Source organism: Myotis brandtii, unplaced genomic scaffold (assembly GCF_000412655.1).
Source record: "Myotis brandtii unplaced genomic scaffold, ASM41265v1 scaffold463, whole genome shotgun sequence".
NCBI lineage: Eukaryota > Metazoa > Chordata > Mammalia > Chiroptera > Vespertilionidae > Myotis > Myotis brandtii.
In genome coordinates, this window is record NW_005367694.1 from 2,039,384 (window position 1) to 2,058,902 (window position 19,519).

The 19,519-nt window shown below is 56.7% G+C and overlaps 3 protein-coding genes across 6 annotated transcripts in view; 1 reads left to right on the forward strand and 2 right to left on the reverse strand.

The window, feature by feature from the left end:
* LZTR1 (leucine-zipper-like transcription regulator 1) overlaps positions 1-9,454 on the forward strand; it is a 17,166-nt gene extending 7,712 nt beyond the window's left edge. The window contains exons 8-22 of the mRNA XM_005875582.2: positions 61-118; positions 1,017-1,156; positions 2,441-2,642; positions 3,056-3,211; positions 3,801-3,911; positions 4,300-4,392; positions 4,547-4,642; positions 4,723-4,888; positions 5,113-5,282; positions 5,390-5,546; positions 6,358-6,484; positions 6,578-6,727; positions 7,366-7,471; positions 7,559-7,639; positions 7,889-9,454. Of these exons, the coding sequence (XP_005875644.1) occupies positions 61-118; positions 1,017-1,156; positions 2,441-2,642; positions 3,056-3,211; positions 3,801-3,911; positions 4,300-4,392; positions 4,547-4,642; positions 4,723-4,888; positions 5,113-5,282; positions 5,390-5,546; positions 6,358-6,484; positions 6,578-6,727; positions 7,366-7,471; positions 7,559-7,639; positions 7,889-8,005 (1,930 nt within the window). The 3' untranslated portion in view covers positions 8,006-9,454. The remainder of the gene's footprint in view (positions 1-60; positions 119-1,016; positions 1,157-2,440; positions 2,643-3,055; positions 3,212-3,800; positions 3,912-4,299; positions 4,393-4,546; positions 4,643-4,722; positions 4,889-5,112; positions 5,283-5,389; positions 5,547-6,357; positions 6,485-6,577; positions 6,728-7,365; positions 7,472-7,558; positions 7,640-7,888) is intronic.
* Positions 9,455-10,142: 688 nt separating this feature from the next.
* On the reverse strand, positions 10,143-12,742 carry THAP7 (THAP domain containing 7). Of its 3 annotated transcripts, XM_005875512.2 has the most exons (5): positions 12,697-12,742; positions 12,446-12,525; positions 11,862-12,017; positions 11,057-11,197; positions 10,143-10,867 (listed from the first exon to the last, which is right to left on the reverse strand). In XM_005875512.2, the coding sequence occupies exons 2-5, from the start codon at positions 12,523-12,525 to the stop codon at positions 10,303-10,305; spliced, it is 942 nt and encodes a 313-aa protein (XP_005875574.1). In that variant the 5' UTR covers positions 12,697-12,742; the 3' UTR covers positions 10,143-10,302. The 3 variants fall into 3 exon arrangements, with proteins under 3 accessions (XP_005875574.1, XP_005875575.1, XP_014402596.1); XM_005875513.2 differs by lacking the exon at positions 11,057-11,197 and having other exon boundaries at positions 12,446-12,738; XM_014547110.1 differs by lacking the exon at positions 11,862-12,017 and having other exon boundaries at positions 12,446-12,735.
* Positions 12,743-13,365: 623 nt separating this feature from the next.
* On the reverse strand, positions 13,366-19,069 carry LOC102249754 (tubulin alpha-3 chain-like). 2 transcript variants are annotated; one of them, XM_014547109.1, is made up of 4 exons: positions 18,771-19,069; positions 17,758-17,906; positions 16,808-17,488; positions 13,366-13,917 (listed from the first exon to the last, which is right to left on the reverse strand). In XM_014547109.1, exons 1-4 carry the CDS (start codon positions 19,054-19,056, stop codon positions 13,900-13,902), a joined length of 1,134 nt encoding a protein of 377 aa, XP_014402595.1. In that variant the 5' UTR covers positions 19,057-19,069; the 3' UTR covers positions 13,366-13,899. The 2 variants fall into 2 exon arrangements, with proteins under 2 accessions (XP_014402595.1, XP_014402594.1); XM_014547108.1 differs by lacking the exon at positions 13,366-13,917 and having other exon boundaries at positions 16,546-17,488.
* Between the last annotated feature and the right edge of the window lie 450 nt (positions 19,070-19,519).

Sequence of the window (19,519 nt, forward strand, 5' to 3'; positions counted from 1 at the left end):
CGGCCCTCCCTGCCAGTCAGCCCCAGTGGGGGGCATCCTGACCCCTTTGTCCTCATGCAGGTTGAATGACATGTGGACCATTGGCCTTCAGGACCGAGAGCTCACGTGCTGGGAGGAGGTAAGGGGCTGGAGGGTTTTGGGGTGGGTTGTGGGGAGGCAGGGAGGTGAGGGATGTAGGGGAGCAGGGTGGGTGCAGGAGGCAGGGAGGTGAGGGGTGCAGGGGAGCAGGGTGGGTGCAGGAGGCAGGGAGGTGAGGGGTGCAGGGGAGCAGGGTGGGTGCAGGAGGCAGGGAGGTGAGGGGTGCAGGGGAGCAGGGTGGGTGCAGGAGGCAGGGAGGTGAGGGGTGCAGGGGAGCAGGGTGGGTGCAGGAGGCAGGGAGGTGAGGGGTGCAGGGGAGCAGGGTGGGTGCAGGAGGCAGGGAGGTGAGGGGTGCAGGGGAGCAGGGTGGGTGCAGGAGGCAGGGAGGTGAGGGGTGCAGGGGAGCAGGGTGGGTGCAGGAGGCAGGGAGGTGAGGGGTGCAGGGGAGCAGGGTGGGAGCAGGAGGCAGGGAGGTGAGGGGTGCAGGGGAGCAGGGTGGGCTGGGGTGGAGGCTGCTTTGCTCCCTTTGCCAAAGCCCAGCCTTGACCTCTGCCTTGCCCTTCCCGCTGACCTGCCTGCCAGTTCCAGTGGCAGTGACCTAGTGACTAAAGGCTCTATGTTCTGGGGGGCAGCCTGTCACCCTTACCTGATAGTGAGGACAGCACGCCCCCTGCTGGCTACTGTTTCCAGGTTGCTTTACTGTCTTTCCCGAGGCCGGGTGTGGGGGGGTCTTTCTCCTTTAGTGATGACTTTATTCCCCATTTAGGAGGGGACGGTGGGGCTTTAGGTTGTTCTGCAAAAAAAAAAAAAAAAAAAAAGTAGCCTGCAATCACAGAAGAAACTTCGGGAGTAAAAGCAGTCCCAGCTCAGCAACGTGAGCACAGACGTGCGTGCCTGGTCCCGTGAGGGCCCTGGCTGAGCTGCCTCCCGCCCCCCAGGTGGTGCAGAGTGGCGAGATCCCCCCGTCCTGCTGCAACTTCCCGGTGGCCGTGTGCAGGGACAAGATGTTTGTGTTCTCAGGGCAGAGTGGAGCCAAGATAACCAACAACCTCTTCCAGTTTGAATTCAAGGACAAGATGTGAGTGCACTGGCGGTGGGGCCCTCGGCCCCCCGCGCCTGCATCTGGAGCCGTCCTTGGGAGCGCCAAGGAAAGCAGGGCCGGCTGCCCTCCTCCCGCAGCGGGGAGGTGTGGTGTCTTTACACAGACTGAGCCCGAGGTCCCCTGCAGGCCCCTTGGGTGTGGCTGCAGCTCAGCAAGACAGGGCCTGGGCGGCCTCCCTTTTTGAGTGAAGAACACCCCAGCCCCGTGAATGGCATGGCCAGGGCCACCAGTACTAAGTGTGGCTGGCATAGCTCTCATGTGATGGAGGGTGCCCGGGCCCTGAGCTTCCAGCGTATGCTGTCCTTGACTGCTGGCCAGCCCTTGACCCCTGTGCCGGGGACTAAGGCGAGCGCTGGGTGTTGGCTCTGGGAGTTAGTGGAGGAGAAGAAAGGGAGTTTGGGCTGCAGGTCAGGGAGGCTCAGGAGGGGACTGGGAGCTGCCCTGGATGCCAGCATATCAGCTGGGAAGGAGAAAGGCTGGGTGTCCTGGGCAGGGGAAACCCTGCTGATGCCTGTCCAACTCGCCTGTCCTCGGGTGGCCAGGCCTGGGGGAGAGCCATTTGCCCGCTGGCTCACTGCTCCGCCCTGGCCTGGGCCCTCAGGACAGTGGGCATCACACAGGGCTCAGAGCAGGCAGGGCAGACCTGGAGAAGTGAGGGCATGGGCAGAGGCCAGGTACGACCAGACTGGGGAGGGTTTGGGGCAGACATGCAGGCTCTGGCCAGGTGGACAGGTGGCTGATCTGCAAGGGGGTCCTCAGGGAGGTGCCAGTATTGGGGGTCCGAAGCCTGCACAAGGGCCTGGGGGTACCTGTGGAGCAGGCTGAGGAAGGCGCATCTAGGGGGCAGAGGACGAGGAGCCCAGGGGTGACGGGGACGGGGTAGGAAGGAAACCATGGGAGACACGGCCACCAGCAGCAGCCAGGTGGGTAGTGGGTGACTGGTGGCCCGGTTGGGTTGAGCCTGTGTGGGGCCACCTTCCTCGCAGGCCAGCCCCCAGGCAGCCTCCCACCCTGCCTCATGCTTGTACCCTTTGTCCCCCTCCCCCGCCAAAGAGGTGTGCAGAGCTGGTTCCAGAGCGAAATTCGACAAGAGACACTGGGCAGATGCACTGCAGGCCCTCCCTTGGCCGGGGAAGGTCTCCCAGGGGTTGCAGGGCACTAGGAAGACTGGGCCTGTGGTGGGGGCCTCGCAGCCCAGGTGGAGGTCACAGGGGAGCAGGAGCCCCTGCCTGGCACTGGTTCCTTGTTGTGTGCTCCCAGGTGGACACGCATCCCCACTGAGCACCTGCTTCGGGGCTCCCCGCCGCCCCCCCAGCGGCGCTACGGGCACACGATGGTGGCCTTTGACCGCCACCTCTACGTGTTTGGGGGCGCAGCCGACAACACTCTGCCCAACGAGTTGCACTGCTATGACGTGGACTTCCAGACCTGGGAGGTGGTCCAGCCCAGTTCGGACAGCGAGGTGAGCACTGCCAGGCGTTGCTGAGGGGATCCAGGGCCCGTGGCCTGGGCTGTGTTCCTGACCCACCTGCTCCCACCTCCTCACACCTCAGGGTGTTCTTGGGGCTCCGGACGGCCAGCAGGAGCAAGGCCAGGATGCCCTCAGCCTGGACCCCGCCCTGGCCTGACTCTGGGGCCTGGGCCTCTCTGCCTGTTCTCTACCTTGCAGCCTGTGGGCTCGTACGATTCCTCTTCCCACCACGTTCGCATTGTGCTGAGGATGTTCTCCTGGCTCCCAACTCAGCCCTCATCTGTGTGTGTGTCCCGTCCCCCCCGCCCCCCCATCCCTACAGCGCTCTAGGTGAGGGTGGCGAGCAGTCTCTGGTGCCTGCCTGGCTTTTGCTGACCGGTTGTGCCTTCCGTGTCTCCCATCAGGTTGGTGGGGCCGAGGTACCAGAGCGAGCAGCTGCTTCTGAGGAGATGCCTGCCCTGCCCTCCGAGGACCGGGGCGGCTTCAAGAAGTCCCGCGATGTGTTTGGCCTGGACTTTGGCACCACCAATGCCAAGCAGCCTTCCCCACCGGCCTCAGAGGTGAGGGCCAATGCCCTTGTTACCTACCGCTCCCTCGCCCTCTGAAGCCGGACCTGTGATCAGCCCATCTCAAAGGTGGGGAGACTGAGGCTCAGAGTGAATGAGTGGAGGGCCAGAGCCCGTGCCCCACTGGCTGGGCCGTGTCACTGCAGCAGGTGAGACTGAGCACCGGCTGTGTCCGCTCTGCGTCACAGGGCCCCGTCCTGCCCGCTCACCTCCACAGGCCCTGCCTCCGGCCCTGTGCCTGCAGCTGTGCCCCAGGCCCTGCTCCAGCCCCGCCTTCTAGGCCAGTGGTGCCATGTCCTTAGCCACAGTATGACCAAAGGTGGGGAGACTGAGGCTCAGAGTGAATGAGTGGAGGGCCAGAGCCCGTGCCCCACTGGCTGGGCCGTGTCACTGCAGCAGGTGAGACTGAGCACCGGCTGTGTCTGCTCTGCGTCACAGGGCCCCGTCCTGCCCGCTCACCTCCACAGGCCAGTGGTGCCATGTCCTTAGCCACAGTATGACCACTCTAGGCCACAGCGAGCCCTGCTGGAGACCCCGCCCTGCCCCTCCCCACCTTGCTGACGTGTCCCCCCTCTCTATCCAGCTGCCCAGCGGAAGGCTCTTCCACGCGGCTGCTGTGATCTCGGATGCCATGTACATCTTCGGGGGCACCGTGGACAACAACATCCGCAGCGGGGAGATGTACCGGTTCCAGGTGGGGCTCGCGGGCTTGCGGAGCAGGCGGCTCCCTGATGAGCTGACTCTGCAGGGAGGCCAGCCAGGGTGAACGGGCCCTGACGATGTAAACCGACCCAGTCGGTAGGGGCGGAGCTTGTCCAAGGGTGTCCAGAGCCAGGGCTGCACCTGGTGTGATGGCCGCCTTTCTGAGGAGCCTGGCAGCTGGGGTGGAGAGGGGAGCCTAGGCTGAGGCAGTCGGGAACCTCAGGGCAGGGTGCCGCTGGTGGGGCAGCCAGTGGAGGCCTGGGAGCCACCTGGGTCACTGGAGGGAGCCAGGCTGAGCTGAGCTTGGCATTGGGGCCTCAGAGGGGGCAAAGCCAGGAGCACAGTGTCTTTACCTGGTAACACCTGGGCTCCTCCTGCAGTTCTCCTGTTACCCCAAGTGCACGCTCCACGAAGACTATGGGCGGCTGTGGGAGAGCCGCCAGTTCTGCGACGTGGAGTTCGTGCTGGGTGAGGTGGGTGCCCTTTCTGTGGACGGAGGAGTGGGGCTTGGCACCCAGAGGCACGCTGGCGGCCCACTGGTGCTGGGTCCCCGGGCCCCCGCGCTGGCTGGGCCTGTGTCCCTGGGGGAGAGAACCTGTGCCCTTCCCCCTGTCGTTCCTGCTGCAGAAGGAGGAGTGTGTTCAGGGCCACGTGGCCATTGTCACGGCACGAAGCCGTTGGCTCCGCAGGAAGATCGTCCAGGCGAAGGAGCGGCTGGCCCAGGTGAGGTGCGGCCCTGCCTGGCCCTGCCTGGGCAGCAGCATTCATGGGGTGCCCTTAAGCTCCCCTTTCTCTTCCCACAGAAGCTGGAGGAGGAGGCGGCTCTGGCTCCCAGGGAGGCCCCTGCGGTGCCTGTGGGTGGGGCCCGGCCACCCCTGCTGCACGTGGCCATCCGAGAGGCTGAGGCCCGGCCCTTCGAGGTGCTCATGCAGTTCCTCTACACCGACAAGATCAAGTACCCGAGGAAAGGTCCGCCGGGGCTGGGGGAGCAGGAACGGGGGTGGTGGTGCCCGTGACCCTACTTGCAGGTGGGCAGCCTGAGGCTCGGAGGCTGAGATTCCCCGTGTGAGGTTCAGTTATGGAGCCGCTGCCTCCTGGCCCCAGCCCGCACTTGTCTGTAGAGGGAGCCCGGGGCCCTGTCCTCCCCTCTCCCCTGCCCAAGGGCCCTAAGGCTCAGGGAGCTCTTGGCACAGGCCACGTGGAGGACGTGCTGCTCATCATGGACGTGTACAAGCTGGCGCTGAGCTTCCAGCTGTGCCGCCTGGAGCAGCTGTGTCGGCAGTACATCGAGGCCTCCGTGGACCTGCAGAACGTGCTGGTCGTGTGCGAGAGCGCTGCCAAGCTGCAGCTGGGCCAGCTGAAGGTGCCTCGTAGCCCACCCCGCCCACTGCTGCCAGCCCCTTGCCCGGTCTGGTGCCCTCTTGGGGCCGAGGCCTGACCCCGCCCGTCTGTCCGGCCTGTCTGTCCCAGGAGCACTGCCTGAACTTCGTGGTGAAGGAGTCCCACTTCAACCAGGTGATCATGATGAAGGAGTTCGAGCACCTCTCATCCCCACTCATTGTGGAGATCGTCCGGCGGAAGCAGCAGCCACCGTCTCGCGCCCCCTCAGACCAGCCCGTGGACATTGGTAGGAAGCCTCGTCCTTTCCCTGCCAGGGGCTGGCCAGGTAGCATTCATCTTGGTCAAGACTGGGAGCCATGGGATCACCTGCCAGGCTCTTAGGCAGGGGTGGAGGGGTGGGTGCAGAGGACCCTAGTGTGTCTCCCTGGTACAGGGGCAGGGGCAGAGGGAGGCAGTTCAGGCTCAGTTAAAGGAACAAGGGCCAACCCACCGGGCTTTCCACCGTGGGCGTGTGCCTGCGGGTAGGGAACCTCCTGAGCCCATTTCTGGAGGTTCAGACACGGGGCACCTCTCTGGTAAGGGTGCCTGCTCTGCCTGGCATCAGGTCTGAAAGCCTCTGAAGTGGGCGATGTGCTCCGCGTCACAGTGATTAGTCACCGAGCTTCGCTTCTAGGGCCCAGTGAGGGGTGCGCACAGCCTGCAGACCTCAGATGCTCCCACTGCCCCCTGCCCCCCTACCCGGGAAGGGAGGACACAGGCTCCTTTATCCCCGTCTGTCTCTGGGGCCTGTGCTGACCCTGGTCACTGCCCCGGGCAACATAGGGTGTGCCAGGCCCAGAGGAGGGCTCAGGGAGCTGAGTTTGGGAGATTAGACTCTGGGGGTGGGCATGCATGAGGGCTGTGTGTGGAGCTGAGGACAGGGCCTGATGGTGCCTCAAGGGCCAGAATGAGGCCTCTTGCCTGGAGGAGGTTCATTCAGGGCGGCAAATGGGCAGATGTGCAGGAGGAAGTGCCCTGGGGCCCTGAGGCCTGAGTCAGGAGCAGGGGCTACTGAGGGGCAGGAGGTGCCTGCTCAGGGTCCCTCCATGCCCCTCCAGGCACATCTCTGATCCAGGACATGAAGGCATACCTGGAGGGGGCCGGCGCGGAGTTCTGTGACATCACGCTGCTGCTGGATGGGCACCCCCGGCCAGCCCACAAGGCTATCCTGGCTGCCCGCTCCAGGTGGGTGGGGGTGCAGCTGCCAGGCGGGGCGGGCCCAAGCAGGCCCTGGCTGCATCCACTAAGAGCCAGGCCTCTGCCGCCCCCTGTCTGCAGCTACTTTGAGGCCATGTTCCGGTCCTTCATGCCTGAGGATGGGCAGGTGAACATCTCCATCGGGGAGATGGTGCCCAGCAGGCAGGCCTTCGAGTCCATGCTACGCTACATCTACTACGGTGAGGTCAACATGCCTCCTGAGGACTCGCTGCATCCTCACCCCCGAGGGTGCTCCCAGGGCATCACTGGGGCTCCCAGCACCCACCTTGGGCGGCCTGGCTGGCTGGTCTTGGCTGGGTGATTTCCCGAGGACTTTTGGTGCCTGGTGCTCTCTGAAGTAGTTGGTCATGCGGCACTGAGGGGTTTGTAACCAGGAGGAACAGTGGGTTCTTGATCTCATGACTGTTTGGAGTAAGGGGTTGGTCATTGCTATGTGACAGGCGAGCAGATGGACATAGAGTGATTCCTGGTCACGGCACTTCAGTGGGGGTCTGAACCTGGGGTGCGAGGATGCCCTTAAGGGCTCTGGGAGACTGTGGCCAGTTCTGCAAAGATGCATATGAGTGTTTTCCTGGGGAGAGGATGCTGTGGTGTTTTTCTGAATCTCGATGGGGCTTTTGACTCCTAAGTGGTCAGAGTGTGTGTAGAGATCAAGCCAGTGATCTGCCTGGACTGGAGCCCATGCCAGACTCTCCTGGTGGGGCAGGTTCCCGGGCTCTGAGCAGGTGCAGTCTCAGGTTTTCTCTGCCCCTGGCAGGCCAGGGCTCCAGATGCACTGTCCCCTGGGAGGAGGGTGGTGAGCGGGAGGATGGCTCCTTTGGCGACAGCTCCTTAACCAGCTCCCCCAGCTACCTGTTCGCGGCCCCCTACTACTACGGCTTTTACAACAACCGGCTGCAGGCATACTGCAAGCAGAACTTGGAGATGAACGTGACGGTGCAGAATGTGCTGCAGGTAGTACACCTGGTGCCTGCTGGCCTCCCTGCACCTGGACAGGTGGGTGAGGGGTGGGGCAGCACCTCAACGAACCTGCCATTCCAGATCCTGGAGGCGGCTGACAAGACGCAGGCGCTGGACATGAAACGGCACTGCCTGCACATCATCGTGCACCAGTTCACTAAGGTCAGGCCCTGCTGGCTCAGCACCCGCTGCTCACCCCTCATCTTCAGGACCCACTCTCCATGGCGGCAGCCGTGGCCAGGTGGGGGGAGGGTGCCTGGAATCTTGCCATCTTCTGCAGCAGTAGGCCCTGGGGATAACCAAGCAGAGCCACCCACCCTCTGGCCACTACTCACCCCATCTTTGGAGCCCACCCAGCCCTCACATGAATCCAGTTCCATCCTGTTCTGGCCTTCTGGTCAACTCCCACAGGTCTCCAAGTTGCCTACGCTGCGCTCACTGAGCCAACAGCTACTGCTCGACATCATAGACTCCCTGGCCTCCCACATCTCCGACAAGCAGTGTGCAGAGCTGGGTGCCGACATATGAGGGTCCAGGCGGTGCCAGCCCACAGATGGAGAATGACCATGCCTGCCCTGCCCCCTGCAAAAACTGTGTTGGCAATCCTCAGGCCTGTGACAGTGGTCAGACCTGCTGGCCAAAAGACGGGGTGCCCAGAACCTCAGAAGAGAGCTGAGGGGACATGGGGGGCTCCAAATGCCGTTTCACAAATGACAGGTCTCGCGGGAAGTGGCTGGTGAAACAGGCCCCCCAGGTGGCATCCTCTCCTGGGATGGAGGCGTGGGTGGGAAGGACGCTTCCTATCAGTGACGATAGGAAGAGGCAGGATTCCTGGCCAGGGTCCAGCAGTGGGGAGAGCCCATCAGGGAGCTGATTTTGGGGTCCCCATCTGACAGGGACCCAGCATGGTTGTGGAAATGGCTACAGTCATGTTGCGAAGGTCTCCCCAATGTGGGGGTCACACAGGCCCCCCTCACTCTCACCAATGTTGGTATAAGGGGTCCCTGGAGCTTATGCGTGGGCACCTGTGATGGGCAGATGGATCTGATTCAAGATGAATTTTGGTGTGAAAGGCCCTGGGGCCAGTTCCTAGCCCATAGGGCCAACCACTCTGGACTGGGTCTGGATTCCAGAAGGACTTCAGGATCCCACATATCCGTGTGCCCATCCTTCTGGGCTGTGCCAAGAAGTCAGTAAAGATGCCCCCAGTCCCTGTGTACCCCTAAGTATTCTGTCATAGACATGCCTCCATTGAAGCCACAGCAGTGCTACCTGCTACACACACCTTGCTGGTGTGGTCCCCACCGGTGGGCTCTGGCCTTGGCCTTTGGCCCTCCCACAGCTGTGGATTGGCCATGTGGCCCAATTGCTTGGCATTGGTCAGTCTTGCCTGGTTCTCTGTCAGCAACATCTCACCCCCACCTGAGGCAACATGGAGGAAGGGGCTGTGGCAGGAATCCAGGCTGGCTTTTCCCTCCTGAGCCTAAGCCTGGGGTGCCTGCACCCCCCATATGCTGCACCACAGGCTCCTGCATGGGCTGGAAATGCAGCCTTTCCCGTCCCCCCACAGAAGACCCTGTGATTCCACCCCAATGCGGAAGGCACCGTTCAGCCTCCTTTCTGGGAACAATCCCGGGGACCTTCTGCCCCAGCTTCCAGGAAGCCACTTGGGGGGAAACGATCTTTCTTCCCTGCCTCAGGGCTCACTTCCTCTGGCTGTGCCTCGAGCAAACGCAGCACCTGCCACTCAGCCCTTGCTGAAGAGCCTGGATGTAGGCGGATGGGGAGCCGCTGTGGCAGGTGAGCACCCTTAGGCAAGGGAGCCCATCCATAAAGTAGAACGGGCTTGGGGACCTTGGGGGACAATCTGCAAATCCTGCTCTGCAGTGGACGTGGGACCCTTGTAACTGGTCACTTGACTGTCTTTTCTAGACATGCTGTCAATAAATGAAGCCACATAAAAAGCAAACTTCAGAACACGGTGTGGCCATTCACAGGACTAGAAAGCATTCAGCTGTGCTCTTGGGGCTGTTGTGGCCAAGGCCCAGCAGGGAGATACCACCTGTGCGGGTAAAGTCGCCCCATGTACTGAGCTGTTTGCTATGATTACAGATGCAGGGAAGTCTTCTAGATTCCAGTTAAGTTGAATTAAAATGAGGACACAAATTGAGGCCAGGACTGCTGCTGTGTGCTTCCCCCACTTCTCTAGACCTCCAGGGACCAGAAATGTTGAGCCTTACTACTTGCCAAGCATAGCAGCCCCAGGAGGTCAGAAATTACAATTTTTGTCCTGGTTTTCAGATGAGATAGGCCATCTGAGTGGGGGCTGGCCTTCAGGCCAGGACTCAGGCTGGAAGCCTGTTGGGTCCTGAAAAGGAACTTTCTGGCTTGGGTTTTAGGAGTCTTTTCCAAGGAACCAGCTTGTGTTGGCACCTGTTTCAGGTGCCAAAGGAAGGGTGCCTAGTGCTGTCCCAGGCTCTACTTACACTATCCTGACCCTAAGAGAACCCGTGGGGCATGGAGCTGCATGGGGAGGAGTAGGCAAGAGCTGGACTCTCTTATCTGCAGCCCAGAGCTTGGACTCCAGGGTCTGAGCCTTCTGGGGGCTGCAGCTATTGACTAGGGGAACAAACCTGGCACTGAGGGAAGGGCCCCAGCCCTCAGCTGAACCAGATATAGGGCCTCCTAGAACCCACTTTATTATGGCATCTGGTAGGTCTGGTGGATGCAGCTCAAAGCAGGTCCCTTTCCAGGTGAATTCTGAGGAAGTGGCTGGAGCCCTGACAGGCAGCTCCCCGTCAGCCGTGGGTCCAGTGGCCCCTCACTCAGGTCATGCTGCTGCTCAGCTGCATGGCAAAGTCCTGCACATGTTCCTTCAGAGTCTGGCGGGCATCTGCCTGTGCCCGCTTCTCCCGCGCCCTCTCCTGCTGTAGCTTGGTTAGCCGCAGCCGCAGTCGCTGCTCCCGTCGCTTGCAGGCCTGCAGCTGGCGCTGGGCCTTGTCCAGGGCATCGAGTGCAGCCTCAGCCCTCCGCTTCCAGAGCAGGGCACTGCCCACCTGGTAGCTGTGCTCATTCTGGATGTAGGCTCCAGCGGGTGGTGGGAGGCGCAGCATGTAGGCTGAGGGTGAGACAGGCCGCGGCTCGAGAGGGGACGGCTGCCGCTCTGGCTCCCGCTCCGGTGAGGGCTGGGCGCTGCAGCCTGCTTCATCTGCTTGGGCACCCAGAGGCCCCAGGAGGTCTGAGAAGGGACTGCTAAGGCCAGGCTCCAGTCTCCCAGTAGGGGAGGCTGGCAAAGCAGCAGGTGCCGAGGCCTCTTCCACAGGAAAGCAGGTGACCTCAGCAGGTGGAGGTGGAGAAAAAGGAGTTGTGGGTCCTCGGCCCTCAGAGCAGCTGTGGGGAGAGAGACTGACAGGTCAGGCTAAGGGCTTGCCAGACCCCACTTCACCAGCCCCCCTGAACAGGAGCATCAGCCCTCTCCATAGGCTCAGGACCCTGTCCATCACTGCTGCTGGTAGACACTCTAAAGCCCAGTCCCTCAAAATTGGGGTGAGTGGGGCAACCCCAACCCATAGCACATACCGCTTCCTGCATCGCCGGAGCCGGCTGACATCGGGGGGACCAGGTGGGTAACTGTGCCCCTTGGTCTTGGTTGTCCGGCGCAACTTGGTGAAAGACTCAAATATCGTGGGAACTGCCCCCTCCTTCAGCCTGTGATACCCACTGTTGGGGAAAGCAACCTGGATGAGATGGAGAATGAGCACTGCCACCCCCAGCTGACCTGCAGGGGATCAGAGTGAGCATGCCCTCCAGCACCCTGCAGCAGGCTCTCCAGTGCTAGCAAAGTTAGTTTGGAGAATGCCGAGTTAGGCAGAGTTACACCAATCTCTTCCCTGCAGGATCCCTCCAAGTTAAGGTGTGTGTAAAGGCTCCACCAGAACTGGGTTGGCCAGCCAAAATGAATTACAGTGGGGCCTTGACTTACGAGTTTAATTCGTTCCGAGACCGAGCTCGTTAACTCAAATTACTCTATCAACTCGATGCAAAAAATCGGCGGAGAGACAGCTGGTATCTCAAAAAACTCGTTAGTCGGGACACTCGTAAGTCAAGGCCCCACTGTATTTCATTTGTGGACCTGGTGGGAGGACTGGGGTGCTAAGGAACTCCTGCTGGAAAAGCTAATGTTTTCTTCTTGTGTCACTGGCACAGCCATCCCCAGGGGGTGGGTCTTACTGTCCTCATCTGCTGGAAGAGCAAACTGAGGTATAGAGCTGGGAAGAGACAGCGATCCCCGAAACCAGGTCTGCCTGTTTTCGTGCCAGGTGATTCAGGAATCTCCCCATCGGGCCCTGCAGATACCCCAATGCTGGCTGGCAAGGAGGCTCACCTGATTCCCACCAGCTCAAAGCAGTTCTCCTCGAAGTGTTTGGAGCAGAAGTAGATGTACTCGGATGCTGGGTCCCATAGGCCCTGGCCGCTGGGGTCCAGCCTCTGGCAATTGGCCAGCCACAAGCCTCGCCTTGGGTTGTCCTTTTTGGGAAGTCTGTGGAGCCACAAACCTGTGAGCCGCAGGCTTCCTGAAGCCCTGGGGCTATGCTGCCTACGTTCCCAAGATGGGAAGAGCTGGCCCTGCACATGCTGCCAGGAGACCGCCCTTCAACCCTAACAGGGAAGCACCGTCCACCAGAGCACAGACGCGGAATCTGAGGCCTCAAAAAGAGGCACAATGCGCTCAGCGTCATCTAGTAGGTAAGAGTCGCAGAGCAAAGAATTCAAGGGTGGAGGAGGTGCGTCCTTCCTTTCCCGTCCGGACTCAATTACTCCTAGATCGCCCGCTTCACCCCTTCCCACCCACCCACAAGTTCAAGCTTCGCCCCAAACAGAACGCGCATGTGCAAGTGTGGCTTCGCGCCAGCAGAAAGGGCACATGCGCACGTCAACCGGCGTGAGCCAGCACGCACGCGCGCTGACCTGTGGAAGGAGATGCCGCGATTGCGCGTCTCGCGCGTATCCCGAGTGCAGCAGCCGGCGGCGGAGCAGTGACGCGGCATCTGGGGAAGAGGCGGGAGCTTGGTCGCGGGTGGCTGTCCGGCCCGTAGGGGCCTCGAGCCCCCAGCCGCCGCTCCGGTTCAGGCGGCCCTGTCTTGCCGAGTCTCCCACTGCCTGATCTCGCCCGAGCCCCTTCCCAGCCCTTTCTCCGGGCTCCCGTCAGCGGCACTCACGGTCTCGCCATTGCTGAGCCGCCGGAGTCTCGCGAGATGGCGGAAGTTGGTACCATAGAGACTGGGAAATACGGAACGCTCGTCCGAGGGGCGGGTCTGATCCCGGAAGCGGTGGGAGCGTGGGGTCGCAACTGTGAACGATTTGTTCTAGGCTCCCCGTACGCCTTCGTCATCGCAAAGTCGGCCCCTCGCCTTTGCCCTTTTGTGCCTATTGGCTGTCGACCGGTAGTGCCCTGGGGCCGGACTATGCATTCGCGGAGGCCCCGATGGCAAGAGAAACTTCAACGAAAATGAGCCTGGACTCGAGTTCAAACCTGACAAAAACCAGTGCTCACTTCTGGAGAGGTGCCTCTAATTGGAAGGGCGGGCAGTGGGCAGTGATTGCGTTTTGGGAAATGTGATGGGCAGAGGCTCTGTGCTAGCGACTTCCGTCAGGGCCCTGAAAGGGAAAAGCTAAGGGCCTTCCTGGAAAGGGAGGTCAGAAATTGGGTTTGTGCTGCTTGGGGCTGCCTCCCTGGCCCCTCCCACAAGACGGTAAAAACAGCCACTCTGCAGCTCAGAAAAAAACGGGTTACTATTCCATTTTCCAAACAACATGAAGTATGGGACGAAGGATTTAAGAATGTTTAAATTTAAAATAATTGAAGCACTTTTTCTTCATTTCCTCAGCTGTGCTTTTTGAAGCCCTTTCTGGGAGTAACACGGTAATTAAACGTGCATAGTTTTTCAGTTTGAAAGGAAATGCTTTCCCCTACAAATCCACTTGGAAAAAGGCAGGTATCTGGATGGGGAATTTTGTCAAAGTGCAGCACAAGGGACAGATGATGCTTCAATACAGAAACTTTAATAGGTAAACATATTGTAATGTTACAGTGTGTGTGTGGGGGGGATACAAAGGGATAGGTGCCAGCACAACTCTCCCATTCAGTATTCTTCCCCTTCTTCAGCCTCAGCTTCCACGGAATCCACGCCCACCTCTTCATAATCTTTCTCCAGAGCTGCCAGGTCCTCCCGGGCCTCGGAGAACTCCCCTTCCTCCATGCCCTCCCCCACATACCAGTGCACAAAGGCTCGCTTTGCATACATGAGATCGAACTTATGGTCCAGGCGGGCCCAGGCCTCGGCGATGGCGGTGGTGTTGCTCAGCATGCACACAGCCCGCTGCACCTTGGCCAGGTCTCCTCCAGGGACGACGGTGGGGGGCTAGTAGTTGATGCCCACCTGCCAGAGAAGGAGAAAATAGAGTGAAGTTTGTATTGTGGCCTCAGAAATGGTAGCTTGTTTTTCAAAACTGGAGCTGTGGGCCCAGGTTAAATGAAGCCCTGTAGAAACTGGTACATTAGTTTTTGGCAATATCTGTCAACAGTTAATATCCTTTAACTGTTTACTTCTTTATAAATTTCTTTTGACTGGTGTTAGAGGCAGGGTGCAAGAGAGAAACATCAATTTATTGTTCTACTTATCTATGTATTTCATTGGTTGATTCTTGTATGTGCCCTGACTGGGGATTGAACCTGCAACCTTGGCATATAGGGACTCTGCTCTAACCTACTTAGCTATCTGGCCAGGGCTAATCATATACTTTCACTGTTTGGATTTACTCACACAAGAACACAAAGCTACATGTATAAAGACTTCTCTATATTTAATTTAAAGCACTGTTTGTAATGGCAAAATTGGAAACAAATGTCCATCATTTGTTACACGCCCATATAGTAAAACACTATATATGATTATGAAAAAGAATGATAAATCTGTCCTGGCATATAAATATATCCAAGGTATATCCAAGGTATATTGTATTGTATATTTGGTAAAAAGAAAAGCAAGTTGAATTCTATGTATTTATGCTTAGAAATACCTATAGAGTAATAAATAGACTAGCAGGGGTCCTCAAACTGCGGCCCGCCGAAAACATTTATCCGGCCCGCCGGGTGTTTTTGCCACCGCTGTGTGCATAGGAATTTGTTCTTAATTTTTTTTTAAACTATAGTCCGGCCCTCCAACGGTCTGAGGGACAGTGAACTGGCCCCGTTTAAAAAGTTTGAGGACCCCTGGACTAGAGGTTTGGACAACTTAGGGAACATAATGCTGGAGGAAGACAAATGCCTGGGAATGTGCTGAGGTGGTCACCTATCTCTGCCCTGGTGAGTAGATAGTAGTTAGCGGCAGCCAGGCACACCATTCTCCGTAAGAGTTGGGGAGGGCAGGGTAAAGGGCACAGGGGGTTCTGACCCTGATCAAGGGGCCCCAAGGCTCTAAGGCTAGGGCCAACCGGCCCCTCCTAGTGGGAGTGCTGCCAGCTTCCGGTTTTCTCTGGCCACCTGTGTGCAGCAAGTTGAGTCCGTCACCTACGTGAAAAGAATGTGCATTCTTTGCCCATGTTGCTAGGCTCTTCCTGTGAACCTCCCCCATATAGCAAGAGGCATAATACACATTGAATATGCACAGAACATCGCTGTAAGGACAAAGCCCTGGGGAAGGAGAAGACGACTTTAGTCTTTCAGCATTCTTGTTTTAGTATTTCCCACATGTGTGTGTTTCTATAATTAAAAAAACTAAACATATTTAAACATGGATGATTCCTTGAAAACACCATATCCCTAGACAAATGGTTGTTAAAGAACATGGGAATTCACATGGTCCATCTGAGGTTGGACTGTCTTCCCTGGGTACAGAAGAAGCTTTGACTTCCTGCACCTCCTCACAGACCAGCCTCCCTACTGGTTCACAGGAGCCAGAGACTCAGCTAGGAGATGAACCTGGGCACAGGGCACAGCAACTCCCACAATGCCTCCCAGCTGAGGCTGGCTTAGATGTCCTTCCAAAGGACACAGTGACTGAAAGAAACTTTCTTCCACTCAAGAACTTGGAATGCAAGGTTTCAACATATACCTAAAACCTCTACGGTCTGCAAACCTATTTAAGACTTAATGATTTTTTTTTTGCATGAATCACTTAAAATTTACTTCCTCAAAGACAATCTGTGTCAGTGTCTTAAGTGGGGCTGACAGAGGGCTAGATACCTTCAATAATGTGGGTAGTCAGTGGCAAGTTACAACTATTCCAAATGCGAACAAGATGACATATATTTCTGCTATTTATGATTTTCAGTCTGGCATGACCCTGGACCTTGCAATTCCCAAAATGAGGGCTTACAAATGGGGTCTACAGCTTTATCTAATGCAGAAAACCAATTGTGAATGAGGACTTAAACTTTCCAAAGGACACAGTGACTGAAAGAAACTTTCCTCCACTCAAGAACTTGGAATGCAAGGTTTCAACATATACCTAAAACCTCTACGGTCTGCAAACCTATTTAAGACTTAATGATTTTTTTTTTGCATGAATCACTTAAAATTTACTTCCTCAAAGACAATCTGTGTCAGTGTCTTAAGTGGGGCTGACAGAGGGCTAGATACCTTCAATAATGTGGGTAGTCAGTGGCAAGTTACAACTATTCCAAATGCGAACAAGATGACATATATTTCTGCTATTTATGATTTTCAGTCTGGCATGACCCTGGACTTTGCAATTCCCAAAATGAGGGCTTACAAATGTGGGGGTCTACAGCTTTATCTAATGCAGAAAACCAATTGTGAATGAGATATTAAATACCTACATTTCTATTACAAAAATTTTACTATTAAAATTTTTTTTTTAATCATTTCAAGGTCAACCTACATTTCCCATACTAAATCCACCATCCTAATGGGAACAACGATCCTTCAGAAATTTTCCTGTTCTGTTAAAAAGGTACACTAATTGATGACGGAATCGAACCTGGGACCTTTCAGTCCGCAGGCCGACGCTCTATCCACTGAGCCAAACCGGTTTCGGCTAAATACCTACATTTCTATTACAAAAATTTTACTATTAAAATTTTTTTTTTAATCATTTCAAGGTCAACCTACATTTCCCATACTAAATCCACCATCCTAATGGGAACAACGATCCTTCAGAAATTTTCCTGTTCTGTTAAAAAGGTACACTAATTGATGACCAAGAGCCTAGCTGCCATGGAACGGGGTATTCTCCACAAGGGCAGCCTCCCATCGCAGGGTCTGCTGCATGCTAAAAGGTAAACCCACTCGTTAACACCCAGTCCTACCTTAAATCCCGTTGGGCACCAATCCACAAACTGGATGGTGCGCTTGGTCTTGATGGTGGCGATGGCCGCGTTGACATCTTTCGGGACCACGTCCCCCCGGTACAACATGCAGCAGGCCATGTACTTGCCATGGCGAGGGTCACACTTGACCATCTGGTTGGCAGGCTCAAAGCAGGCGTTGGTGATCTCAGCCACGGACAGCTGCTCATGGTAGGCCTTCTCAGCTGAGATGACTGGGGCGTAGGTGGCCAGGGGGAAGTGGATGCGGGGGTACGGGACCAGGTTGGTCTGGAATTCCGTCAAGTCCACGTTCAGGGCCCCATCAAAGCGCAGGGAGGCCGTGATGGAGGACACGATCTGCCCAATCAGACGATTGAGGTTGGTGTAGGTGGGCCGCTCAATGTCCAGGTTGCGCCGACATATGTCATAGATGGCTTCGTTGTCCACCATGAAGGCACAGTCGGAATGCTCCAGGGTCGTGTGGGTGGTCAGGATGGAGTTGTAGGGCTCCACCACGGCCGTGGACACCTGGGGGGCTGGGTAAATGGCAAACTCTAGCTTGGACTTCTTGCCGTAGTCAACCGAGAGCCGTTCCATAAGCAGAGATGCAAACCCAGAGCCGGTGCCGCCCCCGAAGCTGTGGAAGATGAGGAAGCCCTGCAGCCCCGTGCACAGATCCGCCTGAGAGAAAGCAGAGACCGTGAGCAATGCCTTTCGAAGCCACACCGCCAACCTCCCACAAGCCTAGGTCACTTCACTTTGACTCCACAAGGTTAAATGGATCCTAGTCACCCCAGGTAACATGCATTCCATGGAAGGGGAGGCAAAGCAGACAGAGAGATGTACGGATGGATGCACTGCAGCCACACCAGGAAGGAGGACCATGGGTTCATGATTCTGCCTTGGGTTTTGCCAAAATGACCCTGGAAGGCTTCCCAGCACCTTCTTACCAACTTGCGGATCCGGTCCAGGACCAGGTCAACAATCTCCTTGCCGATGGTGTAATGGCCTCTGGCGTAATTATTGGCTGCATCTTCCTTCCCGGTGATCAGTTGCTCAGGGTGGAAGAGCTGCCTGTAGGTCCCTGTGCGCACTTCATCTACAAAGAGGACACATGTGCCATGGCCTTTAAGGATGATTGTTAACTCACCAGCATGGACAGATGTGGGGACCATTCAATTCTACCAAGCACGTGCTGTTCCTGGTAGGTCAACAGCATCAGTGTATCACAGGGAGGCCCTACGTAATACACAGAGCACATCTGCAATCCATGGCTCTAGGGAGGTAAACTCAACTCACGGCACAAATACCAGCTTGACCGGTTCCCAAAGAAGAGAACAGAGCGCTCACCCCTGCACACAAGACTACATGTGCATATTTCTTTCACACCAAATGGTATAATTTTAAAAATGTTTCATACTGGACAGTCACTAGGTCAGTGTGCTTTTTGCCAGGCGGTCCTATCAGGGCACCTGTGTGGCCTGGTCTCAGACTTTAGGGTGACATTCTGTCACCTCTGGGTGACCACTGACAGGTCTGCCTTTGCAGCTCTCCTCAGGCTTCTAATCTGGAGGGACCCAATGAATGTTCTCTACTTACCTTTCTATGTCTGAGACGCAGGTTAAGACTCTTGTGCACCAGCTGAGAGAGTGCACAGCATTAAGGAAGAATGAGTGCCAAGTGCCCTGCAGGCAGGATCTACAGCTGCCTGGGCTGAGGCAGTCACAAATGAATGAATTTGTTATAAGCCCAGCTTACTCCTGGCAAAGCCTTTTCTGTATGTTAGGTTTTTCTAAATCAGGAGCCCAAGCCCCACATTTCAAGCATTAACCTTTCAGTTTCTCGCCTAACATGGTCATGGCTTACCTGTGTGTCCATCCTTCCTTTCTGCAGAGGAATTCCAAGGAGAACCCTTGGGGATTAACTAGGCTCTCTCAGCCACCCTGCTTGCCCGAGTACCTACCAACCACGGTGGGCTCCAGGTCCACAAACACTGCTCTGGGCACATGCTTGCCAGCCCCAGTCTCGCTGAAGAACGTGTTGAACGAGTCGTCCCCACCGCCAATGGTTTTGTCACTCGGCATTTGCCCGTCAGGCTGAATGCCATGTTCAAGGCAGTATAATTCCCAGCAGGCATTGCCGATCTGGACACCGGCCTGTCCCACGTGGATAGAAATGCACTCGCGCTGGGAAACAGAACATAAATGTGAGACCCGTTCGTTTTCCAGACAATTGTCACTGTATGGCATGAAAATATAACTTGAGACATATATACGCGTTTCAATGTCTAAGGCTTTCTCAAATGTTATATTCTACGAGGTTTGTGTGATCCACTTATCCCTGTGAAAACTGAGGTGCTAAACCACTTAGCTAAGTGCTAAAGTTAGTCCCAGAACCTAATTGTCAAAATTAATGCTATTAAATCTCTACCCAGTGTACTGTGACAAAAATGGAAAGTACATATAAAGTCCTTGTGCACACACCGAAATACAGCTGTACTGAGAAAAAGCACTTGTGTATCGGAGTTGCCAACTGTGAACTAGCTGCTTGTTTCACGGCCTGCTGTTTGAATTGGAAAGAAATGACAAACTGGCTGTTCAGACCTGGATATCTGTGATTTATGTGACCGTCTTGCTTGAAAGTAATAAACATCTTTACAGTTCTTAGTTTTAATTTCTAATGGGACAAGTGCAGGGAGGTTCCGAGGCCAGT